This window comes from Myotis nattereri (assembly GCF_964212035.1).
Source record: "Myotis nattereri genome assembly, chromosome: 17".
NCBI lineage: Eukaryota > Metazoa > Chordata > Mammalia > Chiroptera > Vespertilionidae > Myotis > Myotis nattereri.
Genome location: NC_138092.1, coordinates 27881895 through 27909114, shown reverse-complemented (window position 1 = coordinate 27909114; position 27220 = coordinate 27881895). Strand labels below are relative to the sequence as shown.

Sequence of the window (27220 nt, the reverse complement as noted above, 5' to 3'; positions counted from 1 at the left end):
GTTGAGAACCGCTGATCTAGAGACACAGCCATTCTGGGATTTATACTAACTTTAGAGAGCACACGTTCTCTGACACAACCTAAATTTGGTTGCACTGCTGTTATCTGATATTTTCTCTACTATTGAATAGTCACTCCATTTTCCAAAGAATAGAGTAACATTAAATAAACCCAGGAACTCAATAAACGGGAAATCCCTAGTAATTATTTCTCAGGTGTTAAAGAATCTTTTTAAATGTGTATCAGCAGCTCAAGCTTTTCTGGTTTTGGACACAAACAGACCATGTACATTGAAAACAGACTGAAGACACACATCAGGAAAGGACTTCGATCTAAATTGAAGGTTTCTTGCTTTTATACTTAGATTTTCAAGTGATGTGAACAAATTAGAGCCACTGTCTACCCTTGTGTTCTCGCCTTTGTTATCCTTGTAAATGACCAGCAGTACAAGCAGCACCTTAGGGTCCAGTGTTGTTACATAATTAAAACAAACTTGAATCTCCCTGCTATACAGCAACTTAAGGATTGCCTTTATAAAACAAAATGGTCAGATTCTGTGGAATGTGCCTTTTTGGCTAAGAATTGCCTGCACAATTATAATATTAAGACCAGGATACAGCTGTTTGTGACTAAGCCCATGCTCAGTGAGTAAGTGCTACCGAGCATTCCAAGTCACCAGACATCTGTTTCCTGTTTTCCTTCTTCCCTTTATCATTCTATCACAATTTCCTTGCACCTATAGACCACCTAAGACAGCAATTAAGCAACTCTGGTGTTTGCCTGTCTCCTTTCCCGTCTTTAACTGCTGCTCAGGGTAGCTTAATCATTCTGCTTGGAGGGGCAGGGGGAAGGCAACCTAAGGTCTCTCAAAAGTACATTCTGAGACTGGAGGACTATTGCCCGTGTAATCTACCTTGACCTAACGTCCTCCCTCATTTCCAATTAAGAACTTTCGTGTTGAGGCAATACCAGCCCCTCCAAAACGACAATTGTAAACTGAATCACAAAAGGAAAACCTCCAGCAGCAAAAATAAGTCAAGGCAATAACTTACCTGTAACAGTGGGGGACTGTAACCAACCCCACCATTCTTTTGAAATTATTTCTGTAACTGCTGACTCTTTTATGTACCTTATAGATAAACAGCATGTTTGTATAAGAATCTTAGAGACTAACTTCAGAAGATACAGATGCCGACCTTCAGGCTTTCCAGCTCTGGAAGATTTGCTGACCTCCAAACAAAAAACAGGAGGATGCACACTACACCATCCTTATCAGAACAGACTGTGCTGGCCTGCGCATAGGAGAACTTTTCGACCCTCTCCCCTTGAATTCTTTTTCTGCTTTCTCGCTCCTTCCCTATAAAAACCTCTGCCTGCACTGAGGTAGGGAGATGGACTTTGGGACAGGAGTCCCCCATCTTCTCAGGCTGCTGTCACTTGAATAAACCTCTTTCCTTTCTCACCAGCACCTATTTCACGAGTAGGCTTTCATCGTGGCAGGCAGCCAAACCTGGGTTTTCAGTTAAGCTACTTTATGCCGGAATACAGAACAAGATGTGTTTATATTTAAGGCAGTTCATTTCTATGCAAATAGATTGATGTTGATGTTTTTCCTCAGTCCAAGCTAGCATCTTTATCATCTTCCTTAGGAAAAGCTGACTCCTTGTTGATTTCTATTTGGATCAAGAAGATATGCATCTCACTCTAGAGATGAGAAAGCTAAACAGGGAGAAGCCACGGGCTCTGAGACTTTGTGGAGCAGAGCCAGCAATCAGCCCTGAACTGGTCTCTGTACTTTATCTCATTCAAGCAACTGTGATTTGAGGTTCCTACCAATGGAGCCAAAACTAATTCAAACACCCCAACTCTGTTACTTGGGTCTGTGAAAAATAAAAACATGTTTTAAAATTTTCTAATTGGCTATCATGAAAGATGATCCTAATAGTGATTCTCCCAAGTTCTGTATTAAGGAGTAGTTTAATAACAAGCCAAACTATATAATCTTGAATAAAAACTGAGATTCTCAGGTCAATAGTATATGACATAAATAAGTTAAAAAAACAAAATATTGCATCATTTAGATTTTTAAATTTTTTTATTTTAAGAAAATATAGAGCTGGGAATCATTTCACTTCTACTGTGGTAGATATAGCATATCTTTGAAAACCTAAATAAGCTTACTGACTGCTGAATCTTTCACATTAATTAACTGTGCTTAATTTTCACATTACCAATTGTTTTTATGGCTTTTATTCTCACTGAACAATTTTTTAACATCATTTAAAATAACTGAAAGACAAAGATCTCCAATATTTATGAAATAAGTAAATGCATATTAATAAGAATTAGAACACTTACTTTCTTCAAGAAAAAAACATTAGTAACTTATTCCTGAATTGTCTATGCATCACTTAAGAAAATTCACTTGGAATTTTTGTTTCAATTTTGATAGCAAATATCATACTACTTAGAAGCCATTCACCAGTCTTAAACCTTAAACTCACATCCCACACCGTAATCTCCTTGAGTTGGAGGCTTACCATTTTAACCCTGGGTAGCAGGGCTTCTTTGGGGCTACTGATTAAGAGGGGGCACCAGCTCACTAATTCTAACCATGACTGAGCAGGTCTGCGAATCAATTCCATCCCACTTGCAAGTTCATTCTGATTTACAATAATAATAAGTTAAGGCCTAGATGAAAAGATCATGAAAAAAAATCTAGAAATACTCTAAATGTTAGAATCTTCCTTTGGCAAACCACCAGGGCGTTTGTGCCTTTGAGACAGAACCCATGCCATTTCAGTTCCTCTATGCAGTCCTAGTTTAGAGCATTTTAAGTTTAGATTTTAAAAAAAAGGGTATGATCACGCCAAAAACAATAAAAAAAAAGGGGGGGGGGGGCATCTGGAGAATCACAAATTAAGAAAATGCAAGGAGAAATACGTATGTTTCATTCCCCTTTCCAGTACTCTCTTACAACTCTGCTTTCTTGGAAGGGAATTCATGAGCTATAATACTTGAGCAGATTCTCATCTGTAGGTTTTAGAATTTTCTTATCTGCCATATTCACCACCCATCCAGGAGCAAGACCAAAGAAAATCTGCCTTGGATCCTTTCGAGTACTAAGCATTTTGAAGAGTTCATCTTTAGTGATATCAGGTAAAATATAACCATACTTCTTGGCAAGTTCCAGTCTTGCTTCGGGAAATTTGGCAGGATCCGCCAGGTAACCACGATTCTTTGCATCGGTGTAATACGGGACCAAGGCTTCGGGTGGAAGCATTCTTTTGGGGATGGGTTGTCCCCGCAGAAAGAATGGAACAGGTTTGCATAGAATGTCTAAAAAACATTTTTAAATAAAAAAAAGAAAAATGCAAATATTGGTTATATGCATAATCTTCTTTAATAATTATTTTCATTATTAAATTTTAAATATTACTAGGATCAGGACTTAATTCTAAGAACTTGTTTTATAAATACGCTTGTCTTAAGTAGTAAGCAAATTGAAACACTTCGTTTTCAAAAGTTTGCATCTTAAAAATCAAAGTTACTCCTGGGTTATCAACAAATAATGAATTTCTTACACATAGGCAACATCATATTTAAGCCTCATGTTTAAAAACAAAAACTAAACCTCATTATGATATACTGGCTCAAGTAATTAAAAGAAGATGGAGCCCCACTAGCCACACCACTAATAAGAAATCCAATGTGCCTGAACTGCAAATCAAATAACCATGAGGATTTTTTAAATCCTCATATGGCAGCCAGGATTAGACAAAGAGGAAGAGAAGAAAATGACTGCAGAACAAACTTACCTAGACTTCTTGGATCATAGAAGGCTGTAGTAACAACACCACCATTTTTTTCAATTGCAGCAATGGCTAGTTCTGAAGCCAACTGTACTTCGATATTAATTTTTGCCTTAAAGATGTCAGCACCCTATAACATGTCAAAACGAAGTCTGTTAGTGGGTATTTTGAATAAAAGTTAATATGGCAAGCTTCCTTTTTATAGTATTTTCTCCTCCAAAGTGCCTACAATGTAACAGTCATTCCTACTTTTTTAAAAAATATATGTTTTTATTGATTTTAGAGAGAGGGAGAGAAACATCGATGGGCTGCCTCCTGCACGCCCCCCATCAGGGATCCAGCCTGCAGCCCAGGCATGTGTCCTGACCAGGAATTGAACCAGTAACCTCTCGGTGCATGGGATGATACTTAATCAACTGAGCCACACCCGCCAGGCCATTTCCTACTTTATTTTTTAATTTTATTTTTTTAGTCATTCCTACTTTAAATACCTCTGCTTTGACATCCTACCAACAACATCATCTTATCTTACCAATTTTTATTTCCTATAAGTGGGGATGACTGTATTTTCATTTGATGTATTTAGTAGATGCCAATTTAACTACTCATTCCCAGTACTTCATTAATTATAGACTGTATTAAAAATTATAACAACTCTACGACAGAATTACTGCTAAACCAATGTCATAGATGGGCACACTGAAGCAGAGAAGTTAAGTAACTTGCCCAAGATCACAAAGCCAGGGGTAATCCGGGAGCTTAGTCACAAGTGTCTGTGTTCTGAACCACACTATGCCATCTATATATAAAAAAAGCTAAGCGAACCGGCTGACCGGTGGGTACGACACACACCGACCACCAGGGAACAGACGCTCAACACAGGAGCTGCCAAGCGACAGCAACTTTGCAGAGTGTCCTCTCCCACTCCAGGACCCCTCGGGGGAGATCAGAGAGCGAGTTCCAGCCTGATCCCTGCAGGCCAGGCCAAGGAACCCCACCTGCTGAAGGGACCCTGCTCACTCCGCAGACGCCCTTCGAGCCACGGTGCCACCCCAGGTGCGGCAGGCCAGGGAGGGACCGCAGGAGGTTGGCTCCAGGGCGTGTCCCGCCCGTCCTGCCCCAACAGCACCTTCTAATTAATTTCCTTTAAATGTGCACGAATACTGCACCAGGCCACTAGTATGATATAAAAACTTAACTTCCTTATCCCTAAATAAGCAAGAGGCCAAGAGATGGTTAAAGAGGGGGGTGAGTGGACTGGAACCAGCAAAAGAACAAAAGATCTGACAATCATATCTGAGCTTTGGAGGTGTCAGCCCCTTCTAGGGAAAAAGGCAAGAGGACAACAGAAATTTACTTTGATTCACTACCGATTTTACTGATAATAATAATAGTCTATCCTGAAAACGGTCAACAATAAAAAATGCAGTACTGAAACTTTAAAGCTCTGTTTTGGGTCACTTTAGTTAGGATGTACTATATTTTACTTTCATTTCAAAACATTCTGACAAAAATAAAAAGATGGTAGCATTACCTTTCTTTTTGTGGTGACAAAAATATTTAGCTAATTTGGTGTGGTTGAAATAAGCTGGCTCCCAATCAAGTTCCTTTCCTTAATTATAAATGTTTAATATATTTCAAAAATATTCCATCAATTTCAAGACACATTTTCTCACATTCTTTCCATGTATAATTCCGGTCTGCATTTGTATAATCACTGGCATCTTTGGCTCAGTAAAATTAACATTTTATCATATTATCTGTGATTCTTAATTACTATGCCATAAGTGCTGAACCATTTTCCTATCCTTGGGCATTGGGGTTAGCTCCATTGTTTTCAGTGATATATAAAGCATTTTTAGGAATATCTTTGTTATCAGTTAGGGTTTTTTTTGCTTTTCCTTTAGAACAGTGATTTTCAACCAGTGTGCTATGGCATACTGGTATGCCTCAAGAATTTTTAAAACGTGCAATATCTAACTATTTAGTCGGGGGCACTGACCTCTTTTCCTTTAGATTGTTAAATTAAAAAATAACAACAGCCAACACACTGTCTGTCCATTGTGGATTAAACAAAGTTATACCTATTTTTTGTGTGTGTCAGAGCAGCAAAAAATATATTTTTCAGTGTGCTTCAGAATTTTAGTAATTAGTTTATGTGTGCCATGAGATGAAAAAGGTTGAAAATTGCTGCTTTAGAGCAGTGGTTGCCAACCACTGGTCCGTGGACCACTGGTGGTCTGTGAGGTCCGAAACGTTGGCAACTGCTGCTTTAGAACATATACTCCCAAACTGGTATTACTGTGCTGAAGGATAACAAGAGTCTTAATAGCTACTATTTATTGCAAATCTGAAGGTCAAACAATTTACAAAGCTGTAAATGATGTGTAATTGTGCTTATTCAACCACTTCACTAGTGCAGTTTTCAGAATTATTTCTGCTAGATTAATAGACACATGCTTAAAAGCTGTAGGGATTTGCAGTTTAATGGCTAATGAGGTCATGGATTTTTCCACAAGTTAATTACACTCAGAGTAGAATACTGAGGCTTAATTATGTATTTGGTATTCTCTTTTCAGATCATTTTATTTGGAACTAGAGGCCCGGTGCACGAAATTTGTGCGGGGGGGGGGGGGGGCGGAGTGTCCCTCAGCCTGGCCTGCGCCCTCTCACAGTCCAGGAGCCCTCAGGGGATGTCCAACTGCCTTAGTGCTGCCACAGAGGTGGGAGAGGCTCTTGCCAGCACCGCTGCGCTCACCAGCCATGAGCCCAGCTTCTGGCTGAACAGTGCTCCTCCTGTGGGAGCGCACTGACCACCAGCTCCTGTGTTAACTGTCTGCCCCCTGGTGGTCAGTGCACATTACAGTGACCGGTCATTCTGCCATTTGGTCGATTTGCATATTAGCCTTTTATTATATAGGATACTTTTATCCATAAGGTTTACTTTTCAAAGGAATCTTAAAAGGTTTTTCCATAAACATATGCTTCCCTCTAGTGGACACAGCTATGTTACTGACATATGTATAAGAAACAGGAGTAGCCGAAACCGGTTTGGCTCAGTGGATAGAGCATCGGCCTGCGGACTGAAAGGTCCCAGGTTCGATTCCGGTCAAGGGCATGTACCTGGGTTGCGGGCACATCCCCAGTGGGAGATGTGCAGGAGGCAGCTGATCGATGTTTCTCTCTCATCGATGTTTCTAACTTTCTATCTCTCTCCCTTCCTCTCTGTGAAAAATCAATAAAATATATTTAAAAAAAAAAAAAGAAACAGGAGTAGTTGATTAATAATGTACAAGGGGGTGAGGTGGGATGTGTGAGTGCTCCTTCATGAAAGAAAGATCATCCTGGTATGATGACATCTGAACAGAGATAAAGAAGTGACAGAGCAAGCTGAATGGATGGATACACAGGAGAACATCCCAAGAACAGGGGTCCCTCAATAAAAAAATGCTGGCTTTCTAAAACACAATCACTACTACATACTGGTTATGACAACTGAAAAAGATAAAAATAAAAGAAGGCAAAGTGTTGATTAAATGGAAATCAGAGATAGTCTTCTATGTAACTCCAAAGTAAATCGAATCTAGATTTACCTCCTCTACCAGCTGGACACCATAATCCCTTTTAAGTGGTTGAATGGTCACACCTCTCCCATTGACAAGCTGGGTTAAGTCAATAGGTTGAGTAGGATCAACTCGACCCAAATCAATAAGATACTGCAGTCTGTTGAGGCTCAAAGGTTGATATTGACGTCTGAAGCTACAAAACAAGAAAGTAAAGGTTGAAAAACTCAAACTTATCTTCTGTAAATTCTCCATACCAACTCAAAGCTCTGTCCTGTGTTTTCCTCCATCAATTCAGATGGCTTAACAAAATAAATCCCTCCTGAATACAACAAAAATATGTAATATTGCTTGATTTTTGGTAATGAAACAAAACCAGTACTTTCTTTGTTTCACAAAAATAATTTACCTCTCTAAACATTTATTTCACTCATTTACACAAATAAATAACTGTGGAAAATGTAACCCATTATCTGAATTACGCATTAATTATTGGATGACTACTGTGGGCCACATTTTTATATATATTTCGCTAAGCCTCTGAACAGCCACAAAAGCAGGCATTATCATCTCCATTTTGCAGGTCTGAGTGCAATGTCTGGTTTTTTTTTCCTACTAATCTGGCTAAATTTCATTACCAAAAATATTTCAGAGAAACAGTAGCAAAAGTTGGTTTCAAAGTGAATTTACATTTCTACCAAGCAATTTTTTTAGGTGATTCTCAGTGAAAATTAGGGATTTTTATTTTACAAAGCAAAAGGAACCTTACCTATGTCCTTCATTAAACCCATATTTGGGGATTACGATGTAAAACGGGGTCTGGCCTCCCTCGAAGCCCAGTCGGGGCCGGGTTCCCCTCTGCCGTTCTCCTTTATGGCCTCGGCCACATTTTCTACCTCTTCTCCGACCTCTTGGTCGTCTTTCCTAAAATGAAAAAGAGTTTTATAATCCACAAATGCATTTTTAAACATCTTTTTTACCTTTTCACTGTATATTTTGTATGCCATTTATTCATCCAACCAACCAGTACTAGTTACAATTCTAGCTGCTCTAATGTCTGCAAACTCTAAAGCAGTATCTTTGCCTTTGAAGTGCACCTGATTCTTCTAAAGTCCAAGTTGTGTTTCAAAGGCAACGACCCCAGGATGGAACAGAGATAGGGATTCTGTGACAATCTGGCATTGAAAAAAGCCTAGAATTAAACATCCACAACAAACAAGGATAGAGGAAAATCAAGAAAATTCATCTTGCAATTAATTGTAAATATATCATTGTTACCTACATTATTTTAAAGATTAACTTATAAAGAAAATACTATTTCCTGGCACCTCACAAAAGCAAGGATTGATTTTCGAAATGACAGTGTCAACTAAGAACTATTCAGAGCTGTATTCAGTGGTTTTCAAAAAAAGGCATTCAATGTGACAAATCAATTCAAATCTTTCCCATGAAGACCAAAATATATTGGAAAAGCACTTCTTCATTTTATTTTTTTTTAAATGTTTTATTGATTTTTTACAGAGAGGAAGGGTGAGGAATAGAGAGTTAGAAACATCGATGAGAGAGAAACATCGATCAGCTGCCTCCTGCACATCCCCCACTGGGGAGGTGCCCGCAACCCAGGTACATGCCCTTGACCGGAATCGAACCTGGGATCCTTGAGTCCGCAGGCCGACGCTCTATCCACTGAGCCAAACCGGTTAGGGCAGCACTTCATTTTAAATCTAATTCTGAGAAAAGCCATCATTTGTGCAGTTCTTGCGACTTCGCCCCTCCCTAATTCACTTAATTATGCTTTTAAATGTAAACCTCGTGAGGAGTCGGGACCACGTGGGAAGACTCAGAGCAACGAAGGCTCCAGGGGCTCGGAACCCTGTGCTCATCCCACCGCCCTTCGGGAAAGGAGCCTTCCGCCCGGCGCGGCCCGCGGGAAAGGCCGCTCGCCTCGCCCCGCCGCAGCGCTGCCCCGCACCCTCACCAGCCATTTACCGGTTTCCTGGAGCCTGGATTCGGCCTTAGGTTGGCCAGGCTCACGCGGGGCAGGGCCCGGATCAAGTCCAGACCCCTGGACCCACCGCCTCCCGCGGGAGCCGCCATGACCCGCCGGCCGAGAACCAGCGCAGGTGCCCTCCGCCACCTCCGAGCCCACGTGATCGCAGGGCGCTGCTTTACGGCCGCGGCCCCGCCCCTGTCGTACTGCAGCGTCCGCGGCGCGGTCTGCCCCGTCGCGCCTGGAACCTGGAGTCCGGCTTCTGGAGGAGGAGCGGGGAGTGTGGCCATGTGATCTTCTGTTGAGAGTTCGATTCCTGCGGTCGGACTTTTAACCTACGTCCTCTTGCGCCCCCAATAAATACGCTGTCGTTGGGAGTTTTTGGAGGGAGGCTCCTCTGAGCTCAACCTGGAGCCTGGAATAAAATAACGCTCTTCTAAATGATTAGCTTTGAGCTTATGGTAAGATAAGAAAATAAAACTGAATATGTGCAAATAGGTACGGACAATTGTATGTTTTAATATTTTGGGTCATTTTTATATGTTCTTAATGTTGTTGTTTTTAATTTAAATGAAAGATTAGGTCCGGCTATGAAATGCCTGGCTAATACCAGCCTGTGAGTAAGATTCAAACGAAGCGTCCTCTTCCGTATGCATTTCTATGGCTTTGACTGAGACACGGGGATACTGGCTTCCCTTACTGTTAACAATGATAGGAGCATGCCGAGGCTTGGTAAGTAAATGTAGGGCACTGTGTTAAATTGGTCTTATTCGATTATCTGACTACACAACCATTGGTAACTGTCACAGGATTCCAGGGCAGGAGATAGAGAAACTCAGACGGGAGAGTTAAAACAAGGCCAGACACTGTGGGCAATTTGCAGCAATTTATAACTAACAAGCCATTATTTTCCCCAGCCAAGGACACCTGAGAGCAAATGGTTAAAAACCTCCCTAACAAGAGAATGCAGAAAGGGAGGGGGAAGGAGAAAAGAAAAAAGGGCAGTTTTACTCCCTCAGCAGCGGAGAAGCCAGCAGTCTCAGGCTTGGCAAGGTAAAGTTGCCAGGTGCTTCTCCCAAATTCTGGGAGGCCACAAGGTAAAAAAGGCCCTTGAGAATTAATCTGTACCAAAATATTTAGCAAAGGAATGTTGAAACCTATATCCCTGAAAAAGCAATAACCTAACAGATAGACAGGAGGGTATATAACGCCTCTGACCCCCACCCAACTCGCTCTTCAAATTAGCTGAGAGCCCATCAGTGCTTCATAAACCAGGTGTATAGGTTTGCTTGCATTGTTTTTTTTCAGTAAAGGTGCATGCTTTAATAAACTGATTTTTCACAACACAGCCAAGATCTCTCGTATACATTCCTTTATATGAGAAGACAAGGATTGAGATTGGGAACAGCCTTCTCCCACTGACTCAGGGCTATCTGGTAACACTTCTCTGGTGTCATGAGAGGTGCCTCAAGTCTAATAGTAAAGGTAGGTGCTAATAATACCCTTTAAGGCTTGGAAAGGTTCGTTGGGTAGCTTGACCAAAGCCTCACAACCATCAGCAGAGCCAGGATTCAAATGTCCACTGCCTCCTATTATAAAATTAGTATTTTTTTATAATATAAAAATTGAATATATGTGGCACAAAATTCCTAACATTTTTACTTTAAAAATGTCAGCTTCTCAATGTTTGTCTTAGGTAAGGGTAATACAGAAGATCACCTTTTTCTTCTTTTTTGTTGTTCTTTTTATATTTCACCATCTTCTGGGGAGTTTTTCCTGCTGATCCCCATTAGTGATCACAAATAATAAAAGTGAGAAATAAATTTTTGGAGGGCAATGTTGACAGAAGAAACATCCAAACCTATAGGGAACTTGTATAAGTTTGAGCCAAACTGATGACTATTGCCAGGAAGCAAAATTTCATGGATTGAGAAAATGCTCAGAGAATGGCAGTTTTACAGCTTATTTTATACATTAGACTCAAAGGAAGAAACATAAGGAGGGTTACATAAAATTCATTGGTGGTAGATTAGGGAGGCAGGAGAAAAAAGCGAAGTGGGGGGAATCTCTGACTTTGGATAAAGAGTAAAACGCAGAGATACATACTTCTTTTACATTGATGGATAGTTAACAATTTTTACGCTAATTTACAGCACGTAGACAAGGTATTCCGGGAACAAGATAACAATGAAGGATTCTGTGGTCTTGGGCCCTGAGGCATCTTGAAAACATTTCTCTGAATTCCAAGGGTATGTTATCTTAGATGCAAAAGGACAATAAAATAGACAGGCTTTTTAAGGTAAAGATTGGCCTGTGTGAAGGCCAGGATTGTACCTTCAACCTGGGTATGGGCCCTGTCTGGGAACTGAATCTGAGACCCTTCGGTGCGTGAGACAACACTCCAACCAACGGAGCCACACTGGCTGGGGCTAATTGTTTTTATCAATTTTTGACATTTATTCATTTATCTTATGATAGATGATTTAGATAATTTGAACTATTTATTCCAGTATTTTAGTTCTCTCATGGTAAACAATGCAATTTAAGTAATGTAAGTACTTTAAATATCCATTTATAGCAGTGGTTCTCAACCTTCCTAATGCCGCGACCCTTTAATACAGTTCCTCATGTTGTGGTGACCCCCAATTTCATTGTTACAAATTGAACATAATTAAAGCATAGTGATTAATCACAAAAACAATATGTAATTATATATGTGTTTTCTGATGATCTTAGGCGACCCCTGTGAAAGGGTCGTTCGACCCCCGAAGGGGTCGTGACCCACAGGTTGAGAACTGCTGATTTATAAGATTTTTCAACTTTCTTTGTTTAAATTTTTTTTATTTTTTCCATCACCACTTAACGTCTATGCACTCTTCCACCTCCACCCGTCCCCCCCCCCCCCAATTACCACACTGTTGTCCATGTCAAATCATACAAACTATAATGTCTGACCACAATGGAATTAAACTTAAAAAGAATAACAGGAAGATATCTGAAAAATCCCCATATACATGGGATCTAAACATATTACTAAATAGCTCATGGATCAAACAAGAAATCAAAGAATAAATTTTTTAAAATATTTTAAACAGAATAAAAATGAAAGCATGACATATCAAAATTTGTGGCATGGAGCTAAATAGGTCTTAGAGGGAAATTTATAGCATAAACACTCATATTGGGGCGGAGGGAAGAGAAAAATCTCAAATCAATGGTTAAAGCTAAGAAGCTAGAAAAAGAACAAAATAAATCCAAATAAGCAGAAAAAGGGGAAAGATGACAAATCAATGAAAATAACAAAAAAGAGAAAATCTATTAAACAAAAAAAATGTTTGGTTTGAGGTCAAGTTAAATGATAAAGATCAAGCAAGGCCAACCAGGATAAAAAGAGAAAAAACAAACTGCTAATATCAGGAAAGAGAGGAAGCATCACTACAGATCCTTCAAACATTGAAAGAGATGTACAAATATAGTGGACACATTTACGCCAATAAATTCAGCAACTTCAATAAAATAAGCAAATTCTTTGAAAGCCACAAACTATCCTAGCTGATTCAAGAAGCAAGAGACAGGACTTCTGGAATGGTGGTGTAAGGATTTGGCAGAACATTCCACCAGTGAAACAATCACTTCAGTGGTGAAATTAATCTTTTTTAATATTTAATTTCTTTGTAAATTGTTCTGACATAGAGCAAATGAAGAAACATTTATTCAAGAAAATCTAATAAGTCTTGGTAAGAACAGCAAGAGTCTGTGCCATTTGAGCCATGTCCCATTCCTAACACCACCAGCCCTCCCCCAGCTTGGAAAGATAGAACTCTACTTTTGGCAGCTATGAACAAGAAGATGGGATTTCCTCCCTCCTCTTAGCTCCCAGACTAGGGTGACAGTTTTTCCCTGGGAGAGTAGGCTACTGGCATCTCTAATACTCTCAGCGTTGGGTTACAGAAGCTCTATTCCAGGCAAGTGCAGCCAAAAGAGCTGAAGCCCTTTTACCCCAATTCGCCCTTACTCTTAGAGTGGAAGCTATACCATGGCTGGTGCCAGGTTGAAAATATTGGGCCCGGAGAGCCCACACCCCAGCTTGCTCATAGGATGAAGGTTTCATGCCAAGAAGGATGTATGGGCTGAATTGTGTCTTGCAAAATTCGTATGTTGAAATCTTAACTCCCAGTTCCTCATAATGTAATTGTATTTGGAGAAAGTGTCTTCCATAAGGTAAGTTAAAATGGGGGCATTTGGGTGGGCCATAATGCACAATTACTCATGTCCTGATAAAAAAATCATATTTGAACAAAAACCTGGATAAAGGAAAGACATTGTGAAAACACAGGAAGAAGATAGTCATCCAGAAGCCAAGACGAAAGGCCTCAGAAGAAACCAACCCTGCCAAACACCCTCTTCTCAGACTTCTCACTGTCAGAATTGTGGGAAAAATAATTTATGTTGTTTAAGCCACCCAGTCTGTGGTACTTTGTTATGGCAGCCCTAGAAAACGAACACAGGTTTTGGTACCAGGAAGTAGGGTGTTGTTGTAAAAAATTCCTGAAATTGCAGAACTGGGTAATGAATTAGAAAAAAAAAACAAAACTAAAGTTTGGAAAATTCTCAGCATATCCATATTGCAAAAATTTGAGAAAGCATGTTCTGGAAAGAACATCAAGGATATGGCTGGATAATCATTCACAAGGGGAGCCCAACAATAAATTTGAACTGAAAGATGGAAGAATCAGAAAATAGTAAATATAGATTGATAGAGATTATGAAATATGGGGAATGGAGAGAAAAAAAGAATGAATAAATCTGAACAGAGCCTTAGAGAGTTGAGGGACGTTATTAGGCACGAAAACATATGTGTAATGGAAGTAACAGAAGGAGAGGAGAGAGAGAAGCAGAAACCTATGGACTATATACTGGCTGAAAACTTCTGAAATATGATGAAATCATTACATATACAAGAAGTTTCATAAAGTCTAAGTGGGATAAATTAAAGGAAGTCTACACACTGACACATCATAATCAAGTATTGAAAGCTCAAGGTTTATATCAAAAGGAATTATAAGCAGGGACTCAAGAATTGTATGCCAGTGTTCATTGCAGCATTGTTCACAAAGACCAAAAGGTTGAAATAGCCCAAGTGTCCATCAAGAGATGAATGGATAAATGAAATGTAGTGTATAATACAAATGTAATCCTAACAGGAAGTGAAGATCTGCTACATGCTAGCTATAATATGGATGAATCTTGAAAACATGCTAAATGAAATAAGCCAAATACAAAAGGACAAATATTGTATGTGTCCACTTACATGAAGTTCCTAAAATAGGCAAATATATACAGACAGAAAGTAGATTAGACATCGATGTGAGAGAGAAACATTATTTGTTGCTTCCAGTACATGCTCCAGTGCCCCAGTGTCCCAACCGGGGATCAAACCCACAATCCAGTTTTGTGCCCTGACCAGGAATCAAACCAGCAACCTTTTCGCTCACAGGACAACACTTAACCTACTGAGCCACTCTGGCCAGGCAAGCCAGCACTATCCTGATACCAAAACCAGATAAAAACATTACAAGAAAAAAACAAACAAACCTATAACTTAATACCCCTGGCCAACATTTGTTATCAATCTTTTTTGTTATAGTCATCCTAGTAAATGTGAAGTGGTATTTCATTTAGTTTTTCATTTGAATTTCAACAATTGCTTAATATGGTAAGCGGTTTTGTTTGTTTGTTTGTTTGTTTTTTATGTTTGTTGGCCATTTGTATATCTCCTCTGGAGAAATTTCTATCTAAATCTGGGAAACCACCCTAACCGGTTTGGCTCAGTGGATAGAGCGTGGGCCTGCGGACTGAAGGGTCCCAGGTTCGATTCCGGTCAAGGGCATGTACCTTGGTTGCGGGCACATCCCCAGTAGGGGGTTTGCAGAAGGCAACTGATCAATGTTTCTCATTGATGTTTCTAACTCTCTATCCCTCTCGCATCCTCTCTGTAAAAAATCAATAAAATCTGGGAAACCATCCTCTATTCCAAGGTCACAAAGATTTAAACCTTTGTATTATTCTTCAAAGAATTTATAGTTTTAACTCATATTTAGGTCTTTGATCCATGTGTGTAAATTTTGTATGTGATGTGAGAAAGCTGTCCACCTCCATTCTTTTGTGTGTGGATATCCAGTGGACAACTGATTTTTTACAAAGATTCCAAGGAAATTCAAAAGGAAATGATAATCTTTTCAATAAATGGTGATAGAAAATTGGATGGCCATATGCAAAATAAAACTGGATATCCATCTCAATTATTTTATGCCATATGCAAAATTAGTTCAAAATAGGTCATAATAAACATCTTAAATATAAAAGCTGCCAACCTTTAAAAACAAAAAAGTAAGTGGTTTAGCCAGGGAACTTGAGTTTCCCGTATAGCAGAGGAATTACAATTTGGAACATGCAAACTATGGTGAACCATAGGCAAGTCCAGAGAACAAAGGAGGTGAATGTGATTTTGATACAGGAAGGGAGGAAGTTGAAAGAGGGAGTTTTGAAAAGAAGTTTATTGCAGGACAGTGAGAATTTGGGGTTGTGGCAGTTCCTCATTGGCTGAGTGGTTGTTGGGCAAAGAAAAAAATCATTTTTCTACCTTCTGCTGTATGTAAAGAAAGCTTCTTCCTGCTGGGGTGTGTTAAATTAGGTGCCATGAATGGTATGTCCATGAAATCACTCCTTTTGTGATTCCTGACTCCATTTTGAATCAAGTTTTCCTTTATTCATTTTCACACAACTAAAATTATAAATTAATTTTTTTAATTTTTTTTAAATATATATTTTTATTGGTTTCAGAGAGGGAGAGATAGAAACATCAGTGATGAGAGAGAATCATCGATTGGCTGCCTTCTGATTGCACCACACTGGGGATTGAGCCTGCAACCCAGGCATGTGCCCTGACTGGGAATCGAACTCAAGACCTCCTGGTTTATAGGTCAATGCTCAACCACTGAGCCATGCTGGCTGGGCTCATTTTTTTATTTTAAAAAATTTTTGTTTTTTATTTTTTGTAAATTATAAATATTTTTTAAAAATATATTTTATTGATTTTTTACAGAGAGGAAGGGAGAGAGACAGAGAGTTAGAAACATCGATGAGAGAAAAACATCGATCAGCTGCCTCCTGCACATCTCCTACTGGGGATATGCCCGCAACCCAGGTACATGCCCTTGACCGGAATCGAACCCGGGACCTTCCAGTCCACAGGCCGACGCTCTGAGCCAAACCGATTTCAGCTATAAATATTTTATAAGAAAGCCTAGCAGGAAGTATTAGTTATGTTGAGATAAACAAAAATTTCTTAAAGCATAAACTGAAATAAAAGATATAAACTATAAAAAGAAAAACCAATATATTTGACTTTATTAAAATTAAAAGCTTTTGCTCTTTAAAAGCTTTAAGATAATGAAAAAAAAAAGTCCAGTCACAGATGGGGAGAAAGTGTTCTCAAAATATGTATTTGACAAAGCACTCATATGTAGAATAAATATAAAATTTTTATAACTCAATAATAATGACAGCCCACTTAAAACATAGATAAAAGATTTGATCAGATATACTAGCTTTCGCTATAGTAGCTTTCTTCATAATAGCCCCAAACTGGAGATAGCTACAAAGTCCAGGAGCAGGTAAACAGGTCGACAAAATATACATAATGGAATGCTACTTAGCAATAATGAATGAACAACTGATACAACAATATGGATGAATCTCTAACCAATGATGCTGAATGAAAGAACTGCTAGAAAACACAAATGAATCTATTATGACAAAATAATCAGAGGTTTCCTAAGGATGTGTCTCTTCCCCACAGAGGAAAGAAGCAAGGATAGACAACAAAGGAGCCCAAGAAAACGTGTGTGTGATGTTCATTATGTTGACTGTGGTGACAGTTCTAGGAGTCTATAGGAAAACAAAACTTACAAATTGTATACTTTACACTTTGCCGTTCATTGTATGTCACATTCCTAAATAAAACTGCAGAAAGAGCTAAAATATATAAATGTTTTTAAACTTCTTGTAAAGGTGTTTTTGTAATATGTTTATCCATATTCACCGTTGTATAATAACTCATCGTATGACTGTGACACAGTGAATTTATCCATTTTCCTGTTGATGAATGTTTAGGTTGCTCTTGGTTTTTCACTTTACAGAGTGCTGCTGTTAATATATGTTTCCCTGTGCACACATATGGGAGGGTTTCCAAAGTAGACCCCCAGAGTAGAGTTGTTGGGTCATAGCTACACAAACCTGCAACTTTACTAGAACTTCTCCAATTGTTCTTTCAGAGTCATTCAGTTTTGTACTCCCTTTAGCAGCGTATGCAATTTAACCTTGTTTTGTTCTGTCCAATGTCATGTGCCTGATACTGATGAGATGATGAGACCTAGGTTCTTATCTTCTTAAAGGAAAGATTTCAATCAGGAGACAGAGTGCGCGTGACCGGCAACATGCATCTCTCTCAAAAAAATAAAATTAGTGGGAGGAAAAAAGAGACAAAGCACAATAAAGCAAGCAAGAATTTATTGGCCACAGCAAAAACACACTCGGGACAGTGATACAAGGAAGGACGTAGAAGAAACAACAGGAGAGCCTACGCTGGGCTTCTTTGCTCACTGGACAGTCAGAGAAAAGGGGGCCTTGGAGACAGGTCCAGGGGTTAGCCCAGGATGAGCTGCTGCTGCCCATTGCTCCCCTGGTTGCAAGTCTCCTGGGGTCCCTCCGAGGGAAGAAGGGGGGAGGGAAAGGAACGGGGTCCTCTCCTTGGGGAGAGCACTCTCGGGGTCCTTATCTGTGTTAAGGGTATTTATCTCTCTCTTGCAGGTAGAAATTTTAGGGGCAGTTTCAGGGGAGGGTCTCAATAGAATATTCATCAGCTTTGCAGGAGTGCTCTCCAGTGATTGGTCAGAGCCAGGGCAGGGGGTCATTAGTCAATGCCTTTGGTCCTGCATCAGCCCCTGCATCACTTGTCTGGTTTGGCTCCTTTTTTGGGCTAAGAGCTGAAAAACAACTGAGGCCGAGATGTTATCTTTAGGGAGGAAAAGGTCAGAGGGTTTAAACTGGTGACCAGTGATATGATAGGGGAGGAAAGGTTACCCTGGGGTCAAGGTCTTTGCTTTCCCATTTCTGCCCCTTGCTAGGCATTCAGGTCTTTCCACTCTGGTGACCCCTGTACCTGGCCCGTCATCTTTGTGCTGCTCATGTTTGTCTAACTGCCTATCACAGGTCTAAAGTAGTCAATTGTTTTAACTTGCATTTTTTAATTATTTGGATAATTAGGTACTTCCCTTTAAGTGTTAATCACTTGAATTTCCACTTCTGGATATTACCTAAAATTTGGTGGGAGGAAAAATGGAGGAACCATCTGAATATTCTCCAGTTATTCCAATATCAGTTGCTGGAAAATTACCATTTTCCCACTGATTTGAAATGCCACCCTTAACATGTACCTGTTTATTCTGTGTGGTTATTTATTTTCTATGTATATATTTCTTTATTTTGCGCTTTAGATCTGTTTAGAAATAAATCCAAGTAACTAAGGGCATTCAGTAAATATTCTGCTTGTCCTTTCTTGCATTGGTAATTTATTCTTTTAACTTTTGTAATTCCAGATGACGTCAATGGGAGGGAAAAATCTTTTTTCTCTGCTCTCTTAGGTGCAGTGACTGGGGCCCTGCAAATTAAACTGACACAAGACAGATTAATAGGAGAAAAAAGCCGAAACCGGTTTGGCTCAGTGGATAGAGCGTCGGCCTGCGGACTGAAAGGTCCCAGGTTCGATTTCGGTCAAGGGCATGTACCTGGGTTGCGGGCATATCCCCAGTAGGAGATGTGCAGGAGGCAGCTGATCGATGTTTCTCTCTCATCGATGTTTCTAACTCTCTATCTCTCTCCCTTTCTCTCTGTAAAAAATCAATAAAATATATTTTTTTAAAAAAATAGGAGAAAAAAGTTCACTTCAGATACGTATGGGAGGCCCTCACAGAAATGACATGAAAAGCAAGTCAGACATAGAGACTTATGTACCATTTCAACAAAGGGAAATACATTTACAGAGAAATGACAAGACAAAAGAAAAGGGTTTTTAGCTTCTAAATCTCCCATGTTTATAAAGTTTAGAATTATTTTATTTTATTTTTAAAATATATTTTTATTTACTTCAGAGATGAAGGGAGAGGGAGGGAGAGAGATAGAAACATCAATGATGAGAGACAATCATTAATCAGCTGCTTCCTGCACGTCCACTACTGGGGATTGAGCCCACAACCCGGGCATATGCCCAGGATCTTTCAGTCCGCAAGCCCATACTCTAGTCACTGAGCCAAACCAGCTAGGACCAGAGTTATTTTATAAAATTAAAAAATCTTATTAGGATATTCAAAGCACTTTTTATGAAAGTATAAGTTATTGAGATTTTAATTGGGAGAAAATTGTATTGGCCAATTAGTTCTGAGGAAACTGATACCCTTATAATATTGCATCTTCCTATCCAATTATTTGTCTTTTCTTTATCTTGGCAGCTTCATACTTTTCCTGATATGTATCTGGTACATTCTTAAGTTTTGCCAAAATATATATTTTAAAATTTCTACTGTGAGCCGAAACCGGTTTGGCTCAGTGGATAGAGCGTCGGCTTGCGGACTGAAGGGTCCCGGGTTCGATTCTGGTCAAGGGCATGTACCTGGGTTGCGGGCACATCCCCACTAGGAGATGTGCAGGAGGCTGCTGATCGATGTTTCTCTCTCATCGATGTTTCTAACTCTATCTCTCTCCCTTCCTCTCTGAAAAAAATCAATAAAATATTTAAAAAAAAAAATTTCTACTGTATTTTTTTCTTCCATCAGATAGTCTAACCAACTTTTGTTTATAGCTGGAAAAAAACATTCTTTTTTGTATATTGATTTAGTAATGGGCTATATTTCTGAATTTTCTTGTTAGTAATTTTAAAATTGCTTTGATTAAACTTTCCCTTTGTATAGTCATTTTAAAATAATGATAATTTTGTATTTTTTCAATTATTATATTTATTTCATTCTCTTACTTGGGAAAGAGAGAAATAAATTATAGTTGACCCTTAAACAACACAGAGGTTGGGGGCACCCCCTCTCCCACAGTAGAAAATCCACATATAACAATTGACTCCCCCCAAATTTAACAAAGTCCCTCATCCATCAGTATCCAAGGGGATTAGTTCCAGAACCCCTGTGGATACCAAAATTCCAACCCTCAAGTTCTTTATGTAAGACTAGAAGCCCAGGTGTGGGGAAGGTCAATGGAGGGGGTGGAAGCTGATGCTGGGTGGAGGTGGGCAAAGAGGGGAGGGAATGGGGGACAAAAAAAAAAAAAGACTAGAGGCCCAGTGCATGAAATTTGTGCACTGGTGGGGTGTCCCTCAGCCCAGCTTGCACCCTCTCCAATCTGGGACCCCTCGGGGGATGTCCGACTGCCAGTTTTACGCTTGATCCCTGTGGGCCTAAACCAGCAGTCGGACATCCCTCTCACAATCCGGGACTGCTGGCTCCCAACCACTCACCTGCCTGCCAGCCTGATCACCCCCTAACCACTCCCCTGCCAGCCTGATTGATGCCTAACTGCTCCCCTGCCGGCCCAGTCGCCCCCAACTGCCCTCCCCTGCAGGCCTGGTTGCCCCCAACTGCCCTCCCCTGCAGGCCTGGTTGCCCCCAACTGCTCTCCCCTGCAGGCCTGGTCCCCCCCAATTGCCCTCCCTCCCCTGCAGGCCCAGTTGCCCCCAACTGCCCTACCCTGCTGGCCTGGTTGCTCCTAACTGCCCTTGCCTGCTGGCCTGATCACCCACAACTGCCCTCCCCTGCCGGCTATCTTGTGGTGGCCATCTTGTGACCACATGGGGGCAGCCATCTTGTGTGAGGGCATGATGGTCAATTTGCAAATTACCTCTTTATTATATAGGATGGTGTAGATCAATGCATAAGGTCAGGGCGCCTCATATGTAGTTTCCTGAACAGTATTTTCCATCCCTAGCTAGTTGAATCCCCAGATGCTAAACCTGGAAACACAGAGAGCCAAAACTATGTTTATTGGGGAAAAAATCTGTGATAAGTACACTCACCAGATCAAACCTGTGTTGTTCAATGGTCAACTGTAATTAGAAGACTAAGGTTGCTTAAAGAATGTAGAGTTTAGATAAACCTTGTAAGAATAGTAGTATTTGGACTTGGAAAGAGGGGAGGATGACTGAAATACTTCAACCTAAACTGTCCTACTTCCCGTTAATGGAAGTTAATTGATAGAACTAATTGGTGGCTCCTGATATTACATTATAGAAAAATTCACATTCTAGTGACTTGGAATGTCCTGTGTTCATAGTAAGAGCTAAAGAAATATTATTTTCTCTATTAACATCACAACTGTCACCTGAAGACTGTCATCACCAAAATTCAATGCCTGGAGTCCCCAATTTGGGATACGGTGAGGGGAGAGAGACTTACTTTGGTGCAAACAACTCAATTGTGAGACATCACAGCCAGGGAACATCACAGCTGTGCTATATGCAGAAGAGGGACATCTAGTCCCACACTTACTAATCAGCACTATCTCATTATCCACCATTCATGCTGAGGGTCAACACAACCAAATACTTAAACGTCTAAATATACACTTGGATGTGAAATGTGAGTCACAGTATTATTGTCAATAAATCAGTATAAACTTAAAATCTCTGAGAGTCCACAAAATTCTCAAATCTAAGCACTCAAATCCAAGACAAGAAGAATACGACATGAATGAGACACTCTTCCCCTCACCCTCAACCCTCCAGCTTTCTGGTTATCATGTGAATTAAAGTGAAGTGGTTTTTGTGGTGTTGTTTTTATGTTCACCAGCTTCCTTTCCTCTCTTACACTGTACTACCTTAAGGATTGTATATATCCTTTCATTTCCTCCAGGGGATTGTAAACTCCTAAGGGTCAGAGTGATACCATTATAATGAGCAAGTTATTAATAACGGGAAAGGAGCAAAGGGAAGGCCAGACATTATGGGCAGCTTCCTGGTGAAGCTGCAACTTTGCACTCCCCGGGGAACCACGGGCCTATTCCTTGCAAAACACTGGGGGAAGGGATCCAACAAAGGGAAGATACTATATTATAGTACATCATGCCCAGTAAAGTTGGGGTGACATAGGGAAGGTACTTGTCTGTCAGTCACACCTGGGAACAAAGATCATTTTGTCAGAATGAGTGTGGCCACTGCAAGTGTACAAAAACTTGGGAAGACATAACATCCTAAACAAGGAGTTCACTCCCCGGGCTCTCTCTGTGCGCTTGGCTCTCTTGTTGCTCTGGTGCTCTTGGCTCGCTCTTAGATTCCTTGCATTTGCCCATATGGCCCACGCAATGTGGACCTCACACGCAATGGACTAATGGATTGCAGCAGGAAGCACAAGCTAAACTAGTCTGATGATGGACTGGACTCAGCTCCAACGTGGAAAGGAAACTCTGGACACTGGCTCTGATGTTAGCTCTACCGAAGCCCCAGCTACACATCTTCTATGAGGGAAATGGGACTTTGGAAACATAGGGATTTAATTTCAGGGAAATAAAAATCACTTGTTCTCCCACGAGTCTCAGAAAATTCTTTTTCTTGGGATTTCGCAAGAATTCCACTCCCACTAGCAACCAGGAAGAGGCCCTCTTCCTTCCGTTAACAAGAGCATTTGCCTTTGGGTGTTTCTATCTCAGATCCTAGCCTACCATGTATTTGATATGCATTGAGATACCGCTGCAGAAAAGGGACATCTAGTCTCACACTTAAATAAGCACTATCTCATTATCCACCCATAAGTTTTGCATTCTCAGTGACAACTGAATGTTTTCCTTTCCAGCTTCAGTTAGTTTTTTTAAAAAATGTTTTTATGTACTTATTTTTTTACAGGAGTAGCTATGTTTTTGTTTTTTAAATATATCTTTATTGATTTCAGAGAGGAAGAGAGAGAGAGAGAGAGAGAGAGAGAGAGAGATCAATGATAAGAGAGAATCATTGATTGGCTGCCTCCAGCATGCACCACACTGGGGGATAGAGCCTGCAACCCAAGTATGTGCCCTTGGCTGGAATAGAACCCAAGACCCTTCCATCCGCAGGCCAATGCTCTATCCACTGGGCCAAACCAGCCAGGGCAAAAAACCCCCGCTTTTCTTGATTTTAGAGCTCGCTTTTCTTGATTTTAGAGCTCGGAAGGGAGAGGAGGAGGGAGGGAGGGTGGGAGAGGAGAGAGAGAAAGAGAGGGAGAGAGGGAGAGGGAGAGGGAGAGGGAGAGAGAGGGAGGGAGAGAGAGAGAGAGAGAGAGAGAGAGAGAGAGAGAGAGAGAGAGAGAGAGAAACACGGATTGCTTGCCTAAGGACCTAGACCAAACCCACATCCTGGAAATGTGCCCTGATCTGGAATCAAACTGGCAATCTTTTGGTGCACAGGACAGTGCTCAACCCACTGAACCGCACTGGCCTGGGCTGCAGCTTTTAAAAGAGGCGGCCAGTCAACTTCAAAACTGCACATGGTGTAGCCCCCATTGGACATACAGCAGAAGTTCCACCAATCTCACTTTTCCAAATGAGTGCGCCCTGGCTTTAGGAAACAAAGGAGTATCTGCGGTGGGGTCGGGGTGGCTTTGGGGCTCATGCTTTTCAGTTCACTACAGCGCCCCAAGAGAGGAAGGCAAAGCCAGGCTCCAGGGACCATGCTGCCAGCCGGGGCCGCGAGCGTCTTCCCCGAGGTGTCCCGGACGCCCCGCGGGAAGAAGCGCCCCGGGGCCGGCCGCACAGAGCATGTGCGCGCGGGGAGTGGAGGGGTGGGGGGATGAGAAGGTCAGTTCAGGCACCGGTTCCGTCACAGCCAATCGGGCGGACAGAGAAGCAGGACATTGTGACGCGCCGGGCGGAGAGAGCGGCGGGGGCGGGGCAGGACGACCGGTCACTCGGACCCGGGGGCGCGGAGCTGGCGGAGGGCGGCGCGGCGCCTCGGGGGCGCGCACGCGCCTGAGCGCGCTCGGTGGGGCGGGCGGGACTCGCCGCTCTCACGCCCTTGGGCCGCTCCCGGGCGCTGGCTTTATATTCCGCTTCCGACGCGTGCTTCGTCGGTGGAGCGGAGCCGAGCCGGTGAATGTGCGGCAATAACATGTCTGCCTCGGCTCCCGCCGCCCGGAAGGCCACCGCTGCGGTGAGTGGCGGCGGCCGGAGCTCGGAGGGTCCCGCTCGGCCCGCGGTCGGTGGCCGCCCCTCTGGCCCGGTGACCTCGCCGGCGGGTTAGCGACCCGGCGTGGGGACGCTCTGCCCTGACGGGAGGAGGTGGCTTGGTCGGCACGTCCCGGGCCCCGGCTGTGCGGGGAGAGCACGGGGTTCGCGGCCCGGGCCGGGGGGGTCAGCCCGCCACCCCTTCCCAGCCCCGAGCCCGAGCCCTCCGCCTTGCGTAGCGCGTGCGGCGCGCGGGACCCCGGGACCCCCGGCCGCCAGCCCCGCTGGGAAGGAGCTGCGTTAGTGCAGAGGCGCTCCCACTCGAGGTGGCTTTTTGGCGTGTTTCTGTCTTGTTTGTGGATGCGGAAGACTTTGCTTTCTTAACCTTGCATTCTCATCCTAAAGTAAAGAAGTTCGGAGGTTTCTTGTCTTATAAGATCAGAGGTGCTGTTTTTTAGGAAGCTGTACTTAAGGCTCTCAAACTTGTTTTTACCTCCGGAAGTTGATTTTTGTGATGGAAAAGTTCTACAGTAGTAAGGAGACCTTTCATGGTTTGACTTGAAAGAGACTTTGTCTTAGAATGTGATCATTTGCACTTAAAAAGGTGGGACCTCTTTCAAGTCCCACTTGAATGATCTTAGGAAGGACAAGGAGGGAAGTGAAGTCCTTTTGCCACGGGAGAGAGGTCTGTCGAGATGCAGTCACTTGCTGAAGGAGGTGTTCTGTAATTCTGGCTTCCTTAACCAAAGCGGCAGCGTGTAACAATGGCGTATGGATTGACCTAGGCATTGCTGATTAATTTTTCCTCTTTTCCTCCAGGTGATTTTCCTTCACGGATTGGGAGATACGGGGTAGGTACCATTATTTTAGCAACAGTAATAAAGTGGGGGTCATGCAATCCACCCTAAGCGATCAGAGGTTTCACATTTATGAACTCTAAGATTGTGTAAAAGAAGATTGCTAGTAGCACTGTATTTCTCACAGCCCAGGAATAAGACACAGTCTTCTCGTTTTTGAAAACCCTCCAAAATTTCCCCTCATCATCTTGAATGTGTCATTTTTCAACTCTTGTTTTTGGAACATATTAAAATTGCAAACTCCTCCTTGAGTTGCTGTGGGTATTGGGTAGCAGAGAAGGATGGAATGTTTGAGCTTTCCAGAGGGTTAACATTTCAGGGCAGGTTGAGAAGAACTGGTTGATTTTGAGAGACAATAGCAATGTGCAGTCTACAGCATTCTGAATGAGAGCTTATATGTTCCCTTAAGAGAAAAAAAATCAGGTAAAGGGCCAGGGAGGCAATGCAATGATTTATTTGGAGGCTTAGCAAACAAATTTTGCTGTGGTAACTTTAGATAAATGATTTATCTTTCACTGAGGCCTTTTCTACATTGAAAGATTTTGTTTTTAATTAAACAGTGAAACTTAGGTGAAGTTGTTACAATATTGTAGAATTCACAAAAAAACTGAAAATAGATAAATTTTGATAAAGTAGCTAAAACTTAAATCTTTACAGAGAGGTGTTGGGTTAAAATAATTTTTCTTTCTTATTTTTAGATTAAATTTTAAATGTTATTTCTAATCTTTTAAAAAAATTTATTTTATTTATTTTTCTTTATTGATTAAGGTATTACATATGTGACCTTATCTCCCATTGTCCCCCACCTCCCCGCTCATGCCCTCACTCCCCTAGTGTCTGTGTCCACTGGTTATGTTTATATGCATGCATACAAGTCCTTTGGTTGATCTCTCCCCTTCCCCCCCATCCTCACCTGCCTTCCCTCTGCCTAATATTCTTGTATGTATGCTTACTAAGGAGGTAACATGACACATACTTTGTATGGAGTAACAGAAAAGGTTGTAGGACTATGTTCTGGCAACCAGGTAGTCCTATGAAAATGATAGACTTATTTTACTAAAAAGAGGTGTAGAGAATTTTTTTAAAAATTTCTTTTGAAAATATGTCAACTTTTTTTTTTTTTGGGTGTGTATTATTCTCTCTCATTTTTAAGAATATGTTTATTGTTGAGATTATTACAGATGTCCTCCCCCCCCCCCATTGTCCCTCTCCAACTGGTTCCCATTCCACCAGACCTTCACCACCCCATTGTCTGTGTCCATACATAACGCATATCTACACTAATAAAAGAGAAAGATGCAAATTGACTGTACCTTCGTGTCACCCACCAGCCAATCAGGAGTGAGTATGCAAATTAACACAACAAAGATGCCAGGTTGATTTGCAGATGCAGATGCTGATTGGCCAGGGGCGGGGCAGGATGCAGGCGTTGTGCACCACCCCAGCCGCTCAGGGTCTCTGGGCAGCGTGGGGAGGCAGAAAGGCAGTTCTGGCCAGAGCAAAGGCGGTGCTGGCAGCCAGGGGAAGGAAGGCCCATTCTTGCACGAATCTTTGTGCATCAGGCCTCTAGTATGCATATAAGATCTTTGGTTAATCTCTTCCCACCCCCTCCCAGCCTTCCCCCAGAGATTTGTCAGTCTGTTTCATGTTTCCATGTCTCTGGTTCTGATTTATTTATCAGTTTATTTTGTGCATTAGATTCCTTGTTTATTTTGATTTTTAGATTCAGTTGTTGATAGATATGTATTTA

The 27220-nt window shown here is 41.5% G+C and overlaps 2 protein-coding genes across 3 annotated transcripts in view; one reads left to right on the top strand and one right to left on the bottom strand.

The window, feature by feature from the left end:
- Positions 1-2069: 2069 nt before the first annotated feature.
- MRPL15 (mitochondrial ribosomal protein L15) lies at positions 2070-9741 on the bottom strand. The gene is made up of 5 exons (XM_081111410.1): positions 9364-9741; positions 8144-8298; positions 7405-7570; positions 3818-3941; positions 2070-3338 (listed from the first exon to the last, which is right to left on the bottom strand). The coding sequence occupies exons 1-5, from the start codon at positions 9652-9654 to the stop codon at positions 3001-3003; spliced, it is 1074 nt and encodes a 357-aa protein (XP_080967536.1). The 5' UTR covers positions 9655-9741; the 3' UTR covers positions 2070-3000.
- Positions 9742-24359: 14618 nt separating this feature from the next.
- Positions 24360-27220, top strand: part of LOC308533365 (acyl-protein thioesterase 1) — a 66710-nt gene continuing 63849 nt past the window's right edge. Inside the window, exons 1-2 of one of the 2 annotated variants that reach the window (XM_081111325.1) lie at positions 24360-24599; positions 25433-25464. In XM_081111325.1, the coding sequence (XP_080967451.1) occupies positions 24543-24599; positions 25433-25464 (89 nt within the window). In that variant the 5' untranslated portion in view covers positions 24360-24542. The remainder of the gene's footprint in view (positions 24600-25432; positions 25465-27220) is intronic. The other variant, XM_081111326.1, reaches the window with a different exon arrangement.